Source organism: Taeniopygia guttata, chromosome 6, assembly GCF_048771995.1.
Source record: "Taeniopygia guttata chromosome 6, bTaeGut7.mat, whole genome shotgun sequence".
NCBI classification, from domain to species: domain Eukaryota; kingdom Metazoa; phylum Chordata; class Aves; order Passeriformes; family Estrildidae; genus Taeniopygia; species Taeniopygia guttata.
The window spans coordinates 20,798,756-20,821,141 of NC_133031.1; the positions used below are offsets into that span (position 1 = coordinate 20,798,756).

The following is a 22,386-nucleotide window of genomic DNA, read 5'->3' on the forward strand; positions in this document are numbered from 1 at the left end:
CATGCTTCAGGCAAGCAAAAAAGCTGTTTCAAACTACTCTTGAGCACCTTTCCAATACTCTCACTGTCATGTCTCATTGCAGACTTCTCTTAAAGGTGAGCACAGCAGCTTGCGAAGAGATGGGGAATGAAGCAAAAGAAACCAGAGTTTATGGTTTTTTAACCTAAAATTTCTAATTTAGTGAATTTAGGTTTGCACTAGACCTTGTCTGTGACAGCAACTGCCTCTGAGCCTCCATGAGCGAAGGTTATTTGGCTGAGCCCACTCCTCAAGGCTCACACTCTTCTTTCAGCTGTAGTCGGACTTCTGAACATGAGCAGACAGATGAAAAGGAAATGGCAGACAAGGTAAAGTATGCCATTCTTCCCCCATGCATTCCCAAGTCCTGTGTTGTTACCAGTTCAGTAAGACAGTGAGTGATCACAGGATTCAGAAGATTACAAAAGCCAACTCATCTATGAGGTGCCAGGAAACCAAACAAACAAACAAAAAACCCAAACAAACAAACAAGAAAAAACCCCACCAAAACTACCAAATGGAAATGGTTCATCTGCCACCTGAGCCACAGCACGTCGCAGGAGTCTGCTCACCCCTCTGGTGCCAGTTCACTGCTGAGGGCAGAGCATCAGCATCTTGAGCAGCTGATGGCATGAGGCAGCATCTCATGCAAACTGTGAGGTCATGAATACAGCAATAAATCTGCAAGGATTTCAGCAGCAAGGCCTATCCAGTTTCCCTAAGGCTGGTCATGTTGCTAAATCTGATCTGAAAGCTATGTATCTGTTGTAAATTATCCTTTCCTAAACCCTTTTCCAACCTCCACAAACTTTCTGCAAAACCAGATGGGGATTTAATCACTGTTCTGCTTTTTCATGCTTTCCTCAGGATTAGTATTATAAAAATCAAATAGGAAAGTAATGAAAGTCCATCTTCTTGGCAAGGTATGTCTCTGGGGAATAGTCAGCTAATGCCAAGATTAAATTCAAAGCTGATACATGCGTGATAAGTCTAGATAATACAATTTACAAAATTATATCATATTTTAAACTCGGGCTCTGATACATTTTGTGTGTCTGCCTTCACTGGGAGATGAGTCTCTTGTGAACCACTGAGGTACCAAAGTCCTTCTTTCCAGCAGCTAGACACTCTGCGTGGTTATGTCAAGCTAGCAGCCCACTAAATTCCCGCCTAAGAACAGTAGGCTCTTACATCCACTGCTATATTGGGATTGGCAGTTGGTTACTGATGTCTCTAATACTTGCATCTCAGCTGGCATTTTATGAATAAAGATACAAATCTAGCTCTGAATGTAACTCATTTCCTGCTATGAGGCATAAATATGTTTGTGGGAACTTAGATGACAATGTTCATTCCCGTTGCAGGTGTCTTTAATGAGTAGCCATATAAAGATACAAAGGTAATTATCTTTCCTATCTTGCAGTACTTCTTTGAAGTGCATTTGCAGGGTACCAAAAGAATGTTTTGTAAAACTGTTCAGTTAGAACAACAATAATGAATGTTCAAGGTGAGCTCCCATTCAAATATGAAATTGCTGATTTGCAGAAGGAATGATTCCTCTGGAAATCATTATGTAAGGTCCAAATGATAATGTTTTTATAAGTGGACTTTTAAGGCTTGCTGCAGAAATCTATAGCCTGACTACAGGTTTAGATGAAAAGAATAAGTAATAATTCTTGATAAAATTCTTTAGACTTCACATTATAATTTCTGTGGGACTCTTTCTATAAAATTCAGGCTTAATTTTTGTATTCTGTGAGATTTTTCCATACATTTATTATCATTTTTAGGTTTCTTTTGTTATTTTTCCCTGTTCTTTTTTTCTTCTCACAGACAGTCATACACCTTGGAGAGTAAGTGCAAGTGATTTGATAAAAAATGAAGAGGGTTTTGTGATGAAGGAACTGGCCTGAAGCTCCAGAGATCTGTGAAGGGCTTTACAGGGCGCATTGGCAATGGAGCCTGGCTCTGGGCAGAGCTTGCTGGCTCCACACTATCCCTCCCTGCCAGCCAGGAGGTGCTGGAGCAGTCCTGGTCAAGCCTGGGGGCACCAAGCTGTTCCTGGTGTGACCACAGCTGATGCTTACCCAGGCTTAGGCAGAGTCCCCAGCATCCCACAGGCCTACCCAGCCCTGTTTGTCTGGGAGCAGACCCACAGCCCCTGGGGCAGGTGTCAGCTCCACCAGCTGGAGCCTGCACACAGCAACACCCACCCACCTTCAGGAGAGCGTGGGGGCCCTTTGGCTCTGTCCCTTTCCCAGGAACTCAGCCCAACCACAGCAATGTTCCACTCACTCTCCACAGCTCTTTCCAAGGCTCCAGTGATGCTCTTCCCATCTCATTGCAGGTCCCAGACAACTCCTCCAGATAATGCCTGCGTAACCAGAGGCAGCCACAGACCTCTCTCTATAAGGTTAATGTGATTATTTTGCTTTTTGGGTTTGGTACGGCCAACTCATTCCCTGAGCTGCATAGTTTGTGTGTGACATGGTTTTTGCAAACACTGGTGTGCTTTGTTACTGCTCTGGTTTGAAAACCAGTAGCCTTCACCTGGGAATTATGGTATGTTGTCAGTTTTCTCAAATGAGGGTGCAACAATATTGGTAATTATTGACCCTACAGTACACCAGAAGAACTCCCTATGCTTCAGTTTTTAAATATAAAAAAGTGAGAGTAGTGCAGGCTTTTATAAAAGCTCCTGATACTGAAGGACAGCAGACTCTGGCTGCCTTTTTGCTTGCTGACTGGTCAGGTGACCTCGCCAGAGCTAATTTGCCCCAAAAACATTACTTCTGGATGGAGATGATTATTTGTTTCAAGAATGTCTGTGTATCTGAAAGGAATAATAATACACTGAGCAGAATTAAGATAATGCTGAACTTAGAGCAAACATAGCTGGGATTTCAGCTAAGAGATTTCAGTGAGACTGTGTTGATGCCAGAATAAACACTCTAGTTTTGCTTTGGCCTTCCTTTGGAAAAACTAACTGCACAAACATAGCTGCCAGCTTCTGTTGGCTGAGTTGACACACTTTTAAAAACACAGGTTTATCTCAGCCAGTGATTACCACAGACTTTCTTTGCCTTTATATGGTTGTTTCATGTTTCTCTGCATCTTGCTCAGCCTACTCCCAGTAATGTCGTCGCAGCCTAAGAAACAAACTTTGTGTTTCTGGGCATCCTTTGCAATTTCTTGAAAGAATGTGGCACAGATGCTTTTATGCTTGAGGGGTACTAAACCCACGACTTCTAGTCGGTTGTTGAAAGCTGGTAGCATCAATAAAGAATTATGCTGATCAGTATTAGAGCAGCCCACTTTCCCTCACAAGAAATATGTTGTTCTTGATCACCTTCCCCCAAGACTGAGCCATATTCATCTTCTTTAAAGGTATTATTAAAACATCAGACTTCATTTATGCATGGAATAATTATTTACCAAAATCTTCACCATACTTAAGCAGAAGGGTGCTCATATTTCCAAAGAAAGTTTTCCCCAGGACAATATTCTCCAGGACTATTAGTGTTGCACTGGCAGATTAAGTGCAGCCAGCAATGTCTCTATATATGATGGTTGTTTTTGCTACAACCAACATAATCTCAGGACTGTTTTGTTTCTTCATGCAGAGGGCAAATAGGATAACGTCCTGAGTCTGTGAGACAGCATAATAATACCACAAACTTGCAGCCAGCCTCAACTTCTGTGATTCCTGGGTCAAGCAAGGCGCCAGGGTGCTAGAGTGCTGCTCTAATATATTAAGAAAAAGAAGGTTCTCACATTTCAGAACTATTTCATGCAGTTCATATATGGCACAGGATTTTGTCAGGAGTTATATTTCTCCCATAACCAGACAAGTCGTCTCTGCTTTCTGCTGCAGAGGTCACAACAAATGTTTACAGCTTTATTACCACCTACTTACATGCCTACATCAGCTTTTTGAGTGTCATACCCTAAAATCCAAGTTTACATGTGCTTTTGAACTAGATGGAATTGAAGCACTATGTATGTGTTAACACAATTTGGTGGTAGCTATTAATTTACTGAAATCAAAGGTTCTTCATTCTGCTGGAATGGCAGAATGGCATCTCCCTCAGAGTATGAAATTTGCTGCAGGGCTTCAGAGATCCCTGTAACATTTTGGTGATGCCTAGGGACCCTGTGCCTGAACTAGAGGAGCTCATGCTCTCCATCCTGGGAATAAAGTCAGCACCTAATTATAAAAAAATAAACATAAAGTTCAAACAGTGACACTTATTTCCAGCTTCTAAAACCACAGAAGAGCTTTCACTGCTGACTGTCTTTTGAATTAATGATAATTGGATTTAAATGTCATAATACTTTGCTAATAGGATAGCAGGAGAAATCTGTGTCAAACAAAGTGTATCGAGGTGAATACTGACATTCACAGTGGCAACAAACCTCTTAAAATACTGGCATTAAAGAGAAATTGTCAGGGGGGTCATTTTTTGAAGGACAATCTGAGGTGGTGTTTTTGAAAAACAAAGCCCAAGGCAATGGTGACATGCCTCAGGGTTATCTAAAGAGGGTCAGGATGGGGATGGGGAGGAAACACGCAGGGCACACAGGAAATCTGCCAAGTGCCTGACCTTGCTCCTTTTCCTGAAGCGGGAGGATCAACCTTCAGAAGTCTAGGAAATCCTGCCACAATTGAAGATAAATGGTTTTACTGAGCTTCCAGACAAAGCCTTCTTAAACCTGCAAATTGGAAGAAACAATAAGAATAATGGACCAAAAAGGTGTACCTAGTGTTTCCCTTCACCTTCCCAGATACAAAGCAAGATATGACAGGGCACATTCAGGCTGTCATTTGTCAAAGTACAACCTAGAAGAGATTTGGGAAGTTCAGTGTGAGCTAAAATTCTCTATTGCATAGCTGTAGTTGTCCACATCTGAGCTCTGTGGCACTTTCAGCATAAGCTGGATTAATAAATTATTAATAAATGGTACTACTGTGTTGGGGAAAGGAGGGAGAAGAGGGAATGAGAATACCAGTGTCTTTACATCCCAGCTCCAGCAAGCAAAACTAACTGGTTTTGCAAACAGCCTTCATTGCTCTAAATTCATCCTAGAAGAGCTGTGGCAGAGGTCTGATTTCAACAGCACCTGCAAGCTAAATGAGAAAAGACTCTGCTGTTGACTGTTCTGTCCCATCATGAAGTCTCCAAATCAACCCATCAGACACTTATTAATTAGCATCATTATAGAGTAAATATCTTTATTTAGTAAAACATGAAAAGTGCTTTGGCAATCCCATTTTAGGTCTAATCTAGACCTATCATTAGATTAAACTTTCATTGAAATTCCATGGCATTTTGTTGATCATTTTTGTAGGTTTTTATCTTGAAAGGTGCTCAGAGTACAGAATTTTTTAGTGAATTGGATCCAAGAGCTATTTCATCATGCTCAAGGCAGATGTTATCAGGAAGGATCATTTGTATTGGCAGTCCTTCAAAGGTTACCCTCTAACTGTGCTCAAATCAGGTGAGTGCCAGAGAACTCCTACTTGATTCTGGCCATGGCTTCAGAGTCTGCAGCCATGCAAGCTAGAAGGAGACTGTTAAATTTTAACAGATGTAACAGTTTCTATCTGATCTATTTAACCTGGGTAACATCTGATTGGTAAATATATATTTTTAGACATCTGCACATTAGTAAACACATGGAGGCTGATCAAAAAATGTCATCTCCCCTAGGGCTTAAATGCAACTTTTTTAGTACAAAATTTGAATTATTTCATCTTTAATGGATTGTAAGATGCTGGTGCATTTTTCAAAATTACATTTTGAAAAACCTTATAAATTAGCAATTATTTTTCTTTTTCATCTCCTCTCCACTCCTCTCCTCTCCTTGAAGGAATGAAAAAATTTAAAAGAACACCAAAAACAATCATTTTGTACAAGTTTTGAGTAACTTCTTTAACACTGTGCTGGGCAGGTGACCCACTCTTCAGCAGCCCAGGAAACTGGTACAGACTCTGCCCGTCTTAATCAGATTAAGATTAAAAAAGAAATGGCTGTGCTTATTTGCACTTCTTTTACAAAATGAACTCTGTGAATGAAACACTTAAAGCACCTGTCCCAGCAAATAATGTTGGTATTTAACTTACTCACAGAGGGTATTGTAAAATTTGCTCACATGAGAGAGCGAGTTGGGCCCTTTCTGCTGCAGCCTCTCCAGGCACTTTCTCCTGGTGGCTGGGGAGTCTTGGGGTGGGGAGGAAGGGATCTGGGACTCCCTGCAATTGTAACTGCCAGAAACGCTCCTTGTATTTCTCTTTGTGTGTCTGTGACATCTTTGTTTGGTTTTCTGTTAAGCAAAGTTGAGTTGAAGGGTAGAGGGGAAGGCTGGTGAGATGCTTGGGCATTTCTGAGCCCTGGTTATTGCAGATTCAGAGGTCTGTTCCAGAGTGCTCCAAGGCATTGGGAAGGCACAGCTTTGCTTTCTGTGGGGAGGTGGATCTACCATGCAGTCCCATCTCGTGGGCAGGTCTCTTGATTAGGGTGAAAGGCACACATAAATTATAAATGGCATCTGGAATCACATAAATTACAAATGGCATCTTCCCCATATCTAGAAAGGAGTAACATACCAGAGGGGGGCGAGATCTTTTCATATGAGTTAACTCAACTCTAAGATTTTTCTTATAGGAAAGAAAGGTCAAACATACTTGGTGGTTTTAGCCAACTTACTTTTACTTCTTTTCATTTTGAAAAGATTTAGCACATATTTAAAATGTCTCTGTAAAGCTGAGAATCCTCTTTCCCTGATATCTCAAATCTTCCTTCCTGAGCATCAATTTTCTGAAACACATCACTTTGTCTAGCTTGTCACTGACTGAACGTTAGTTATTCTAAAAATGCCCTCTTTGTGTCGGAAGGGATTTGGTCTGGCTGCCTGACAGAAGGCTGCAAGAACCAGCCCCCAGCTCTCTCTCAGTCGGTCTCACATCAGTGTGGAGCCTTGGCTGTCACTACCCAACCATCCTGCAGATAATGATGACAAGCTGTACCACCTTCACTTCTGAAAATTGCCACAGACAAAGGAAAGATGGGAAGGATTTTCTGCTTTTCACAGAAGCTGAACATGCAGCAAAATGGGTGCTGTAACCTGAAAGTTTGCAGCACACTATAGCTGGACAAGAGGCTGCACAGACCCAATCAGCAAGATAAAAGTCTGAAGTGAGGCAGGCTCTTCAGGCACTCTGTTCATGTGCCACACACTGCAAGCACTGGCAGCTGTCCCAGTGACACAGTGAGCTAGAAATTGTGCTGCTCAGGTGCTTGTGCTCCCATGCTCTGAGCTAGCTCGGAATACAAAAGATCTTCGTGAGCTCCAGTTCGGTGCCTATCCTCCTGACCATACTCTGTAGTCAGACTGAAGTAAGCACATCTTCCACAAATTTACAAGTATTACTGAAGTTGGGCATCATGGTTACAGCTGTACTTTGGGAGAATTTTTCTTAAAAACTTTTTAAAACCTCAGCTTAAGAGATACACCAATACTTTCTCCCTGCAAAGACCAATCCTGTAGGGCAACCCATGGAGAAATATTGCTCATATAGGGCTTTCTTTTGCAATATTTACATTTTCAAATATCTTTTTATTTCTTTAAAAATATATTTATGGTGTTCAAAAAGCATATGCACTGGTCTTCTCACTGGAGGATTTTTCTACCTGGTGACAATGCTATGCAAAATAATATATTCTGCATTTTTTTCCATTTTCTGAGGCCAGAAGAATGTAATGAAAATCATGTCCTGAAAGATGCATCAAGATACTTAAATTCACTGGGACATAGATCCCATTCAGGAATGTGTTTTATGAAGTATAAGAATATACTTCATATAGAAAAAAACATTAACTAAAAGACCCTCCTCCTGTTTAAAGCCATTCCCCTTTGTCCCATCACTATATTTAGAATAAAATCTAATTTGATTTTAAAGTTGGTATTGTTGGAATGTCCACAATAGTCCTTATCAAATTGCTGCAGCAAGTCAAATGGTCAAAACTTTGCAATTAACTTCAAGCATTTATTATCAGCTCCTATTTCTTGAATCTTGTCCCACAGATAAATTTCTGCTCTTTCTATTCTCATATTTCTGATCTCTATGTAGGTAATGAAGAACCACAAGAGGTGGATATTGGCAGGGACCTCTGGAAGCTGTCAAGTCCAATTCCTCTGCTCAGAGCAGCTGTAGCCAGGGCTGGTGTCCAGGGCTCTCTGCCTAGTCCAGCTTTGAATATCTTCAAGGGTGAATACTCCAGAATCTCTCTGGGTAATCTGTTGCAGTGTTTCACTACACCCCAATGAAAAAGTGTTCTCTTACGTTTAAGGAGAATTTTCTATGTTCCAGGTTTTGTCCATTGCCTCTGGTCCTGTCACTGCAGAGGAGGGTCTGATTAGTTCTTCTTTCCTTCTCACCACAACTATCAGGTATGTATCAACAATAATGCAGTGTTCAGTTAATTATTCCCTGTGACCTCAAATTCTTTTTAGAACTCATTTCTTTCCCTTTCAATGACTGCTGCCTGGCCTCTCCAAGTTTGGACAAATTCATTCCCATTTGCAAAAGTACATTAATCATTCATCTTGTCAGCTTGTGCAGGTTGAATTATAGCAGTGGATTGTCCTCTTTACCGTTTGCTAGTTTTACATCTTCCTGGTAAATTGTCATAAATGAATTCAAATTTTTTTCTGTGTTTGAGATTTGCTGAAGTGGTTCAAATGGGGGATCATAGAAAACTTGCTGAACTCTTGTTCTGAAATCCATGTTCCTAGCTGTGTAACAAGGGAGAATTGTGAGAATGGAAAGAGGCAGAGGAAGAAGGGACACTGTTTGGATGACTGAATTTGGTGAGAGGCTTGGAAGTTCATAATAATTTTCAGTCATTTATTATTCTTATTTGGTGATTCTAGACCAAGAGCAGATTTTACTTGCAAGATCTGGCAATGAGATAGTTACAACATTTTAGTACAGCTTTGTTATTCAAAAGAGAGATTAAGATAGAAATGAATTGACAGTCTACCCACAGTTGCACTTTACAATTCATAATGCAGTACACGAACAGAACACTCTATTCTATAAACTTGCTCAGGTTCCACAGATCTATAGATCTGTAATAGACAGGCCAGTGACTCAAGGAAATCCTGCTAAAAGATGCTGTAGTCATGGCTCACAAAAGCCCACTGAAGTCACGACCAATGACTATGAGTCACGTCACTGTGAGCACCATGCCCCTCATCATGCACCAGGCTTTTATCTGGTTCCTTTTTTCTTAGTGGTAACTTGAAAAATGCCTCACCTCCCAGGAAGCTTGGTAAGTGCTGATATGCAACCTTAGGTTGTTGAACTCAATCTGAACTCAGTTTATTTTTATTTCTGCAGAGAGGACATGAATTCTCATTCTGACACCAGATCTGAGTAAGCAGATGCACCCCGTGTGATCACACGTGTTCTATTGGAGGAGGCAGCAGCTCCAGCACTTCCTCCCAGCCCTCTGTTCCTATATATATATTCCTGCATGGCATGGATAGGTTTGCATGGCACGTAGGAAAAGGATTGCATGCCCTGGGGAAAAGTGTGTAGGAGGGAATTCTTCTCAGACAGCAGAGAGTCTGCAGTTGACAGCTGAGAACGGCCCTCCATTGATTAGCCACCTTTGTAGCAGTATTTGCAGTGGGATTCTCTGTTGCTTCTGTTTCTCTCATAAAAAACAAAACTGCAGATTTACCACAGAGACTGTCAGGAGCTGTATTAAACAAAAGCACAATTTAAAAAACCACTAATTTTAGAATGATCATAAATATTTATACCAGACAGACCATAAACAGCACCTTAGAGACCATGCTCTGTTTATATAAATCCCTCCTAATTTAGAAAATGTTGCATTGATAGACTGAGACAGCCATAGCCAACAAATGCATATTTGAGAAAAGTGCTATACAGTCTCCTGTGACCAAAATTTCCTTATTCATATAGTATTCAGCTTTTGTTTCTGGTTAAACCTGTTTATATGAGTTGCATGCCATATTTTTTTATAACACTCTATTAATTGTGAATTTTCAGGTTAGAAAATTTGCTCAGGCCCAGAGATTATAGCTGGCAGCAAACAGAGAGGTCCTCCAGCCCTGCCCCCAGTCGTGCAGAGGGCTTCTGGCCCAGGCTGGGAGTCCCTCGGTGGGCACAGGGCTCTGGGCACCAGGGACCACACAGGGCTGGAGGGTGGGCACGCTGCAGCCCCCACCCTCCTGAGCTGCTGCAGGTTATTCATTTACAGCATTCTAAGAACTGCTGGGATTGTACATGGCTCAAAAGCACTGCTGTGACCAAAACCATTGGTCTGCTGAATGCAGATGAGGAAGAGCCTGGTTTACAGCTGTGTTTTACAGTGCCCTGCTCCTGTCACTGTCTGATTCCACAGGTCCAGCAGAAGGCAGGAAATATAAAGGTAGTGGAGGATGGCACGGCAAATGCGCCTTACAGCTGGATTGATTTAGAGTTGTTGAGAAATCATCATGGTAAAAATTATTTCTCTAAGTGTTTCTAAACTTCTACCTTGGTCTCAGGCCATATAAATCTCATTATCTGCCCAGAACAGATTATTATCTCTGGAAATATGTTCTGCCATCCACAGGTTATAATTGCAGTTGGAAGCTACTTTCAAGTCTTTTTAGCACAAAAAGATATAATTAAATGTTAGTTCTGTACAGAAGCTGTGTATACAAGAAAACCATGCTCCTCATAATCTTTCCATTTCATTTTCAGATTGCAATGGATTGTGCAGCAGGGCTATCCACTTAAAAATCATCTTTTATTATCACAGAGTAAAGCCTGTGACTGTCATTTTCTGATCAAAAGGAGGGGTTACCCATCTGTGATCAGGTTCAAAGTTCTTGGATATGGGAAGTAAGGGAGTTGCTGAGTTTCAGAATCTTTACCCAAGCCGCTCCTGGCAAGGGCACTGGATTCCCCAGGGATAATGAAGCCACATTCCCCAATACAAAAGTATTATGAAACTAATATTTCCTATCCTGGTGCAGAAAACAGGAACCCAGTTGACCCAAAACCTTGTTAATGAGAAGTTACTTGCCAAATTTGCCAGTCCCATTAAGATGGTTCGTTATTTTATGCACTTACATTATTGTACTTTTTTCCCTGAGTTTGAGCCCAGTTTCCTGAAATAAAAGCAATTTCATACGAAATGGGAAGGTATGATGTGGGGAACAGTAGCTGAGGCTTTGTGCACACAAATACCACTGCTGCATCTAGTTTTAGTAGCATGGATTGTGGGAAAGGGCAGCTCTTCTAGAAGGATTTATAAATTTATGTGATGGGGGCAAAGTGCAACAGAGCTACTGCCTTTTTGATATCCTCATCCTCTGACATCCAGATTATGTTCCACTCTCCTTGGCCTTGCTCTGTGCCTTAATATCATGATAGTTTAACAACATTCTGAGCAAATTTACTTAGTTAACCCAAATAAAGCCAAATTCTGCTGGGTTTGGTAGTTAGTTGAATCTGCATTTTTGACAGAATGTTTATTCTTGTGTTTTTCCCATCTGCTAGATAGACCTTTCTTTTTGCTTTTTTAACTTCATTACTCATTGTTGCTGCTGTGCACATAAATCAGTGATGGCATCATATGGTATTGACTGCAGCTTTTCCAAATATAACTGCTTTATATGGAATATATTGAAGCCACTGGGTGGAATAGTAGAAGTAGTTTGGAGAACTACCCACAAAGATGCAATGAGGAAGCATAGGAAGCAATCAGGAAGCAATGAGGCTAGCATAGGGTTGTAATAAAACACTTCTTGAATGCTACTGTCTCACTGGTCCTTTCTTGATATTCTGTAGAGAGACTGAGTGTTTCTTATTGCATAGCATATTGTCTTCACATGAACTCTCTCCCTTGTTAAAATAGACACCTTTTTTGGAATTTTTGTTTGTTTGTTTGTTTTGTAGCATCCAAAGGAGTGGAGAAAGAATTTGGACTTGTGTGCACTGAGCTGAGGTATATGCAGGGGAATTTTTTAGAAGGAAAGGGGGAGCATAAGGAGCAATCAGAACTCACTGTCTGCAGTGGATTTCAGGAGTAATCAGAATTATTTAGGTTGGAAATGACCATTAAGGTCGTTGAGTCCAACCATAATCATGACATTATCTAGTCCACCACTAAACCATGTCCCTTAACAACATGTCTACACAACTTTTGAATACCTCTGGGGACAGTGACAGCTACCCCCTCTGTGGAACCTGATCCAGTGTTTCACCATTCTCATAATAAAAATTTCTTCCTTGTATTTCATCTAAATCTACCCTGTTTTAGTTTAAAACTGTCTATGTTTGCAGGTTGAATCCAAGTTGTGTTGAGCATAAGAATACCTTGTGACAGTAGGAATGTAAGCTTGGGGCCAAGCTCTGGCATGGGCATGTGGAATATTTCTCATGGAAATCAAGTCCAGGACAAAGTGTTTTTAATGCAGCTCCAGCAAGGAAAACCTCCCACTGAGCATAGCTGGTGGGCTGGGGGTAAGAAATGATGCCTGCCACTGACACTTCTGGCATTTCTCCTCACCTCTTAAATTGCTCTTGTATTTTTTTAAGGTTCATTTAGTTCTGGATTCTGAGAGATATTATATGACTGCTAGGTCCCAAAAGCACATGGAGTCCAGAGGGCAGACAAGGAGGCCTCATACCTTTCGTTTTTCTGAGATTTAAGGCTATAAATACATCTATCTTCTGACTCTGCAGTAAGTTAAAATTGTGGGTCCTTCTCATGCTCTTCATATCTATGCTTTTAAACCCACAACCTGACCCTGCATATTTTGGGGATTTAGTAGTCTTTGTGCAATAAACTGGTCTGGCAGAAGACACACACCCCTTTTCTCCTCTGTTTGTGAAGACTTATGTGTCTGTGATGCCCAAGAGCCTGCGGGTCTGCATTGTCCCTGTAGTCCCATGTGTAAGTCCCTGAGTCAGACTGACCTCAGGAAAGGTCTGGAGGATAAGCAGGAATGTCAGGAATAGAATCAGGCCAAAGTGCTCTTCAGACCAACAACTTCTAACTTAAGGCATTCCACCCTGCTCCTCAAAGCCACAATGAACGAGAGCAGCTCTGAGCTGAGCTGAGCTCTTCTTACCCTGAACCAGAAGGTGCAAACCTGACTTAGTGCACTTTTAGCTCCCTTCAGTCTTCCTGGAGGTCCCTGGGAAGCTACTGGGGGTACAGTCTCTTCCTGAGATATTTCTTCTTCTTTACCCAATTCTGCTGTATACTCACTGCTCAATTATTCAGAAAAAGGGTGAGGTGGGATAACCTAGATAAAGAATCGTGATATAAAAAATATGCAAATGAGGCTATAAGAACATACCGAGTGTGTTCACCTTTGCTGTCAGCTGTCTAAAAAGAGCTCTAACCAAAAGTAGGCAAAGCTGTGCTTGAGGCTGAGGCATCAAGGTGAGCATAAAACACTCCATAACAGAGGCATCAGCTGGAGACAGGGCCTCATTAATCCACAGCTTGAGTAAGGGTATGTACATTTCAGATCATGTCTCATTTTTAAATTAAAAATAAAATCCTGTTAATTGAAAATGAAGCTGAAGCATTGTTTAAATGTGATCTGTTGTGGGATCTCCTTGGAAATGTGGTAGTCATGTCCTTATGGCACTCTCTGATAAAGTGAATTGACGAATACATGTTTTGCTACATCAGCATGACTGAAATTAGAACAGATGACTACGTTTTATTTCCTATTGTAGCATCTCAACTACATTTAAACAAGGTATTTATCAAGAGCTCAGACACATGCTTCAGTGTTGACTGTTTCTTTGAAAAAAAATCAATTTTTCACAACTAAAAATTGTATAGGAATTCTGCAAAACTATATAAAGAAATTTTGTCTGGTTTTTTGCTGGAAAAGGTAAATACTGTATGCATTTGAGAGAGGGATTCTGCCATTTTTCTCCTGTTGCAGGTAAGTGGAGGAATATAAGACAGCTTCAGGACTTACTTGTGCATTTTATCCAATGACAATTTAAAAATACTTAAGTGTTCATAGGGCAGGGCAAGCCAGGCTAATGCTTTAAACAGTAGACTAAGATAAGCTAGTTAAGATAGATTCTTTTTTTATTGTATGCAAGGAAGCTTTTTTTTTACTATAACACATAGTGCAATACCCTGAAAATGCTGTTTCCAATAATTTTCACTTAGATCTAAAGGTAACATTAGCTTGTGGGCAGGAGATGCTTCTAGAAAATATTTGTTTGCTTTCTCAGATTTGAAAAGGAATCAAACTGGATGTCCCATACTAGTGATGAGGTAGCTAGTGAGGATCTAAAAGTGAGGGTGTTAGACATCAGTGGCTGCAGGAGCTCCCTGAGCCTGTGCTCCACGAGGCAAGTTTGAATTATTATTGCCCTCTGAATTCTTTGTGTTCTTGGTGAAGGGCAGCACTGAGCGGGTGATGAGGGCATTGAGTGGCTCTGTGCCTGAATGCTCCTTACAGCACTGGATGCCTGCAGTGCTGTCAGAGTCCTGCAGGAAGGAAAAGTGCTGAGCAGAAGCTCCATAGCTCTGTGCTTGCAGAAGGACTTTGTGGTTCAGTGCCTGAGGGGCAAAGAGGGAGGAAATGATGGAGTTATCAGAGCCAAGCTACCGAAATCCCATTTCCATTTAATCTTAGTCTCTCTCTGCTATCTTTATGTCTCTCTTTCTGTCTCTTTTATTTGACAGAAATGGGAATCATGAAAGGAGATGGGTAGGTTTTAATTCAGGCTTTTAGGAAAAAGAGGGAAAACCAAAAGCATCAAAGCATTTAGCAGCAGTGAATTAAGAGAAAATTTTGAAGTACAAATTAGTAAATGCAAAGTAAGTTATTGAGAGGAGCAAGACTTAACACACACTTTCATATTGGCTAACTTCAATGGTTTCCATAACCTTGTAGCTTTTACAGAATTATTTCTGAAATGCCTTTACTCCCCTTAGGAAGAGAAGTCTCAGTTCTGAATTTAAGGAAAAATTGTTGCATGTTTAAGATCCAGTAATAGGCTTAGCAGCTTTCACATCTGCTCTTGAATGTGAACTCCACCCCCCCCCCCCCCCCATGGCCACAGTGCTCTCATTCCACTCACATCTTTCCCTACTTGGCCTTCACACAGTCTCTTCTGTTGACATTAAACACCCAGAACTTCAGTTCTGACATGTGTTCAAAATACAGTCAGTCTTAAAGAGAATATTTGGAGAATATATTAAATCAATGAATAATGAAATGTGGTTTTGTAAAATTAGAACATCCATAAAATACACTGTCTTTATTATCATCTGCAAATGCCGTTCAGGGTATTACACATATTTAGGAGATAAGGAAAGATAATCTTGCCTTGGCCTTATAAAGCACTGCAAGGACAACATGTCATTGCTGCAAAATACTTACAGGAAAAATATGCTAAGCATTGCATTTCTTAAGCCATAAACTAGGAGTTTCTTGTTCTTGTGTTGACCCTTTATTGATTTGTCTTGTACAAATTATCATACAATTCCTAGGCTCTGTTTGGAAGGGGAGACCAGAAAGGAAGACACCACAGCCAGGGCTGGAGTGCTGGCAGGGCTGGAGAGGAACATGCAGACTTACACATCCCCCAGAGCAGCCTGCTCTGTGCAGCCCAGTCCAGTGAGGACTCCCCCTCAGCCTCATAAAGAGCTATTCCCAGCCATTCAGTGGGGAAATTAGCAATAGTTACATTTTGGAATAAATTACTTTGACTTTGGTTTACACAGCTAATTACTGTAATTTATAACAAAAATTAACTAAGCCAATCACACAATTAACTGCTGGTTCCTTTTATGATATTGGTATGCAGTGCTGGTTTGCTCTTGTTTTAATGAATGTGGCAACATAATCCTATGGTGGATTCATAATAAAAATCCAATCATTTTTGATCAGACAATAGATTTTAGCTCTGCAGTTAGTCTGACATCAGTATGGCACATCTCTGTGATACCTGATCAGCTGTCTGTCTCCATCTCCTTTAAAGCAGCCAGTAAGTCAGAAACACATGAGAAATGGCAGTGATTAAAAGGGCAGAACAACTGGAGAATAAGGTTTAATTGCTAGTGCCTCCGTTGTGCCAGAATAATACTGTGTGCTCTGACTCATCAGACTCAAATGAATTCCAGCTCCAGTGCTGTGTTTTGTGAGAATTGAGAGAACATTTGACATGAAGAACAAATGGGGAATTGCTCACAGCACTTAGCCACTATCCCTGCCCTGCCACGGTGCTCTGATTGGCAGTCTAAGTATAATGGGATAGCAAATTTCAGATTGCTGCAGAAGTTCTTTAGGATGGCTGTCTACTACACAATGATCTGTGACTGTGAAGCCCTCAACCTGAGGACTCAGGTGTGGTGATTTCCAGAGTGATACTGCCAATAAAGTGTTCTGCTGAATCACCTCCAACTCTTTCACCACTGTCTTTCCTACAGATGAAGTGTAATTACTGCTGACTCACACTAGCACATACAGCCTGTGAATTTCAGGCAGGGCAGGAGGTGAGAATAGATCCACAGCAATTTTGGGAATCGAGGGTGTATGACAGGAAAAATTGCAGGAAGCCCAAGAACAGGGGCAAGCACAATAGCAGAATTACTGTGTCACCTGACCTACAGAACTGAGAGCTATCCAAGAAAAATCTTAACTCTTTACTGCATGTTCAGAATAGAGTTGGAAATTCAGCTGGATTTTGAAAAATAGCTCCTTCTACTTCAGAAGGAGTCTTTGCACCAAGAATATATTTTTAATTGTGTTTGAAATATTCAGGCCTGCAGAAACATGAAAACAGGTGAAATAGTTTAGATCAGCCACACCTCCATCTTCTACTCCACTCCTTGCTAAACAAAATGCAAGTTTGATTTGTAGCTCTGGCCTTGCTGAATGAAGGAGTAGAATGCTTGTGAAAGAAATGAGAGGTAAAAATACATCCTCAGTTTAGTTTCCAAATCAGTGAAATTAGCAGGAGGCTCTCAGCACTCATCTCCCCTTCACTGGTCCATCTGTCAAATGTAGGAGTAAAATAGGTGTCTAAGAGGAAGCAGATGCTGGCAGTAGAACTATTTCAGCATCTCCTTAGAGCAGAGGAATATTTCCTCTAGAAGCACTGAGCTGCAGCCCAGCCCTCGGTTGCTGAGCCTTCCCCTTCCCCCCGTGTCTGGAGCTGACTGGGCTCTGCTTGGCAGCCGACGTGGGAAGTGGGGAGCTGTGGCCGGATGGTGGAAAATATCCAGGGACTTCAGTCTACGAGTTGTCCTTTTTCACTTTTGTGCTTCTTGCCAGCTTGAGAGGCAGTCACACATATCCCAATTTACTGAAGGCCAGAGGCACTTAACTTGCACCATTATGTGAAGGAAAATCCAAACTGCCCAAGAAATCATGTGGGCTCATGATGTTGAAAAGGAATGCCCTTTGGAGAACAAAAGACGCTTGAACAGAAGGAGCCAAAGTCACTTCCAGCAGGACTGGCCTGAGTTTCAGAGTAGCTGCCCTACTGACACTTCTCCCTCACCAGAGCAGTCCCAAACCCAGCAAATTCATAGTAACATGAAAGGTTATTTGCGAGAGGCCAGAACTTCAGCTGAGACAGAACACATCCCAAACCACCGTGCAGAGCTGTCTCTAGAAAGGTGCACAAATAAACCCTTATGTAAATTACTTCAGGAGCTGCTTTCTGTTCTCACAAACTCGTGACTCAGACCAGGAAAGGCAGGAAATTGCTCTCACAAAAATTGAAACCATAAATGAAAAACCCCACCACTGTCCCAAGATTATTTTTAACCCATGGCAAATAAGCCTCTGGCACCTAAGCCTCAGATTTCGTACCTGTGAATGACACTGCTCTATTTACCAAAGGAACAGTACAAAAATAGTTAATATAGTTAAAATACTAGTTTTTAGTCATGCAAGGGTGGTGTGGTAACCCTGTTTGCTGAGAAAATCCTTCAAAAATGTAATGAGAAACATTTTTGTAAGTACTGCTTTAATAGTTATGTCTTCAGGGTTTAAAAATCATTCAGTAAACAAGATAAATAGGAAAATACGTAGAATGGTGTCTGGAAACTATCTGTAGGCCACTTTAAAAAGCAAACACTAGAGCTGTTAATAATGTTCCACTGAAAGTGGAAAAAACACTCTTCTTATTCTCTTTACTGTTTTTAATTAAGATTTCTAGTTTTGTACATCCAGTGGAAATCATGGGGTTTTACTCTTTCCTCAAACCCCTTAATCACTAACTGCAGATATCAGTAATGCAATTACAGTGATGCAATCATTTCCCTGGACTACAGACAAAGCCACTCTTCTCTTGTCTCCTGAAATAACACCTCAACAGACCTCCATGCCAGCAGTGAACATTTGATAGGGCTTTTCTCCACAGCTTCCCTCTCCTCCAGTTGCTCCTGCAGCTCCAAAGAGATTTCTGCCCCCACCCCTCTGGGCTGCCTGCAATGGGCTTTCTTCTCCCCACTGTGCTCACACTGCAGCTGTGTCCCTTGGGCCCTTCTGGCTTTATGTGCAGGCCAAGGACCCTTTTGTCTATTGCTAATCTAAAAACAGAAGGTAGCAAATACGCTTTACATTTTTAATTCTGCATGTCAGCAATGCCAGGCATTAAATCTCAGAGCTGAGAAGTCTTTGAAAAGGTTCCCAAGGGGAATAAGCAAACACCAAAGAGGCTAATATAATCCATATGGAAAGGAACGGGAAGCAATATTTTGCATTTGGAATTCACTCTGCTCTTGCTGCCCTAACAAAATAATTAACTATAAATATATGTCTCTGCCCAATTATTCATTGCAGTATGTTCACCAGTGGCTGAAGAATGTAGTACACACCTCTGAACCATAGGTCCTAAGGGGTAAAATTTTCCTGCTCTAAGGAGCTTTTAGTCCAGGAAAGGTGACTTATTATATAAAATGATTACGCAGACTTCTCTTTTTGATTCTGTGACAGAATCACATCCCTTTGATTCTGTGATTCTTCATCCCTGCCATGCTGACAGAAAGTAACTCTTTTCCCCATTACCACAAGAGACAAGAAAGACTACAGGGTGAATGACTTCACAGCTGCCATGACCCTGCCCCAGGCATTCTCCTGGAACTGGCAGGAGTAAAGATAGGAGTTCTATTAACCAGCTAGCAGGACGTGATCTTAGAAACACTTTTCACCCCTCCTTTTGTGCCCCCTTCTGAATAATGACTGAAGTATGCTGGGAGAAATCCAGCACAACCTTCTCTGTCAGTTAGCTGCTTGAGGCTGTAGCTACATGACACCTTAACTTGCACATGCCCAGGATGTACACCTGCAGCATTTGTAAGACATTTTATATTTGAGGTAACATATTTTTCACTGTATACAATAAAATGCAATGTTATTTATAAATTCAATCTTGAGAATAATAATACAATAATTGACATTTGCAGTTCACTGAAAATAAAAATTACTTTTTTTCCCCTAATTACTAGATAAAATTAATATTGGAGTTGAGTTCTTTAGTATTCAGCTGCTCGCGGGTTTTGCAATAAAGGAGCAGACTCTTATCATATGGTGTAGTGCCTGACTGCTCTCTTCCAGCTAAGTAGAGATCTCTGTACCACAGCTGTTACTCAATCAGGGTCTGCACTTCATTCAGCACTGCCCCAGCTGCTTCTCTGTTGGTGACTTGACTTTATGCTTTCACCATGATTCAATGCAGAGAGTTGGGCAACGGCTCCCAGGACACCTCAGATGCAGAGACAGGGGACTGTAAAACACCCCTCTTGTTTTTCCTCAGCATGATAAAGGTTTGATTTGGAGGAGGAGGAATGTAATTCTGTTATTTGTATTGTTATTTAGTAAATAACCACCAGGTATGCCATACAAGCAGCACCTGCTATGCCCATTTTTCCCAGGTACTGCCAGTGCAGCACTCACCCACCCCGCTCTGGGATGACATCAAGCTTGCAGGAAATTTGCTTCAGCAATAGCAGCTGTCCCTAAAGCATCTTTTCCATCCCCTGCCACTGGAAGTGGATCTTAGTTTCTGTCCTTTGGAGCTATGATTGATCTTAACCTATCTCAGTTGCTGGGGCTGCCTTTGCACGAGCAGACAGTTCCTTTGTACTGGAGTTACATCCTGCCTGGCATCCTTCCTGAACAAAGATGATGACAGACCTCTGAAAGTTGTATTTTCCAGAAATTCAGACAACCATGGTCTTTCAGATTACAGCAGGTAAGAAAAGGAGGATTTTACAACCTGATAAAAAATGAAAAGAAACTCTAGCACTGGTGAGTGGGATTTGGAAGTTAACTTTTCCTAACTTCCCAATGCAGAGCAAGGGGAAATGCTTTTGGTGGTGCAGCTGCTGAGTTGATAGTTACAGACACAGAGACCATGGGCTGGTTTGGGCTATGGAAGAATATGACTGTTCCAAGAAAAAAAAAAAAGTGAAGCAGAAAATATTAGGAGGTCTTCCATTACTTGCCTTTGCTAGATGGAAAGTTTGAAGGGTATCAATATTTGACATATGACTGTCTCACCTGAACACAAAAATCTTCTTTAACTCTCCCCATCCAACTCTGCAGCCCCTGTGGGTTTCCATGCTGTGCCAGTGTGTAACCTGAGTTTCTGATGGGTAGAAGAGGGGTGGCTGCTACTGGTTTTGGCTGAGCTCTGAGTTTATGGACAGATCTATTTTCCTGGGGTCAGCAGATTTGCTGTGGTGCTCTGAGCTAAGTCAAAGATATCTGTGCTGTACCAAAACATTATTGGCACCTCACCTGATAGACCTGTAGGGTGTAATTAGCTTTGAACTGGGGGTTTGTTTTTTTGCTTTGTTGGTATGGGTTTGTTTTTAAGGGTTGGTATATCTCTATAAATTCTGTTGTATATCTATAAATTCTATTCACTTTCGGGCCAAAGTAAGGCTGGACACTTTGAGAATTTATCTGTCTCCTGGTTCAATAATGATTTAGCTCCAGGCAAGGAAAATTGGAGGGGGATTGTGAGTGGGAAGGCAGGAGAAAAAGACAAAGCTCTGTGAAGAAAAGCACATTAAAAAACACAAACAAACAAAACCAAAAGAACACACACAAAAAAACACCTCACCCTGACCTTCTGCTGATTTCAGTTAATGATGCTTGCTGCATACTCTGAATTTATCTGTTAAAATGTTGTTTTCTCAAAGGGAATTCAGTAAGGAACACTTTTTGGAAAAAAAAAAATGAGATTGCTGCTTTTGGTATAACAATTTCAGATTTGAATTTAGTATAAAATTAACAGATTTGAATTAATGGTTAACTACTGTTGTGTGTGCGATTCAGGGATGAGGGGACTGTTTAGGGCAGGAGTTCTGCTTTGTGAAGGTTTTTGTTTTGTTTTCCCATTTTTGCAAGTAAGGGGAATTGTCCTTACACTGTCATTGCCGCCAAGTCTGTAGCAACAGCCACTTTCATGTTGTTCCTGAAAGCAAGGATTGGGGCATATAAAATATTACAATGACCTGAAATATGAAGAGATAGCAGATGTTTTTCCCCAATAACACCTTTGAGGCAAATAATTTCATTTAATTCTTCCCCATTTATTTCTTTTTACAATATCATAAACTGTAGACCAATTTCTTTGTCTGGCACCCTTACAGTTTCTGCTATGCTGTGTTCGATTGCTTGTTCTATACTCACTCCTTTCCCCTGAATCTGCTTGTTAGCTTATTGTAACCATAATCCTGCAGACAGTCCCTGCTGTCAGAGAGCCAAGCCTTAGCTGTTGAGCAGCCTTGTTTCCCCCTGTGCTCAAAGAGCACTGGGGCTGTGACACAGGTACACACAGCCTGAGCTGCTGTGTTCAGGCTGCAGTGCCAAAGAGCAGCCCCACTGTGCATGTTCAGGCTTTGCCTTACCAGAATTTACCCTGGTATTTTCTACCTCACTGTTTGAAAGGTGCACTTACCAAACTTGACAATGGCCCATCTGCAGTGAGCAGTGCAAAAACTGGGTCTCTCTGCCCCTATCCTGTCAAGCTCATATGAATTTTGTTACTGGAGCAGGGAAGAAAGGAAAGCACAGTAAGTTAATGACTATGTCAGAAAAGAGGTAAACAAAGTCTGCAGTGTTAGGAGCAGTTTGCAATATAGGGAGGAGGAACAGGAAAAAGACTAATGTTTTTAATGGAGGAATTGCCATCGTTAGGATAAATGGCCAGTGAAGTGCACCAGTGATTCAATCTGCCCAGCTGTCATGATCTTCACAGACAGGCTCTGGAGCACTGAAATGAGCTGTACATTCTCCAGGCCTTTCTGAATCAGATAGATGGAGCCAGTTGAG

The 22,386-nt window shown here is 41.3% G+C and overlaps 1 protein-coding gene across 5 annotated transcripts in view; it reads left to right on the forward strand.

Moving 5' to 3' along the window:
- The window catches only part of HECTD2 (HECT domain E3 ubiquitin protein ligase 2), a 66,618-nt gene extending 46,094 nt beyond the window's left edge, over positions 1 to 20,524 (forward strand). For 2 of the 5 annotated variants that reach the window (XM_072931109.1, XM_072931110.1), the window contains 3 exons: positions 8,150 to 8,311; positions 8,390 to 8,469; positions 9,422 to 20,524. In XM_072931109.1, coding sequence (XP_072787210.1) covers positions 8,150 to 8,311; positions 8,390 to 8,439 — 212 coding nt within the window. In that variant the 3' untranslated portion in view covers positions 8,440 to 8,469; positions 9,422 to 20,524. The remainder of the gene's footprint in view (positions 1 to 8,149; positions 8,312 to 8,389; positions 8,470 to 9,421) is intronic. The other 3 variants (XR_012056711.1, XR_005980786.2, XM_032749150.3) reach the window with 3 other exon arrangements.
- The last annotated feature ends 1,862 nt before the right edge of the window (positions 20,525 to 22,386 follow it).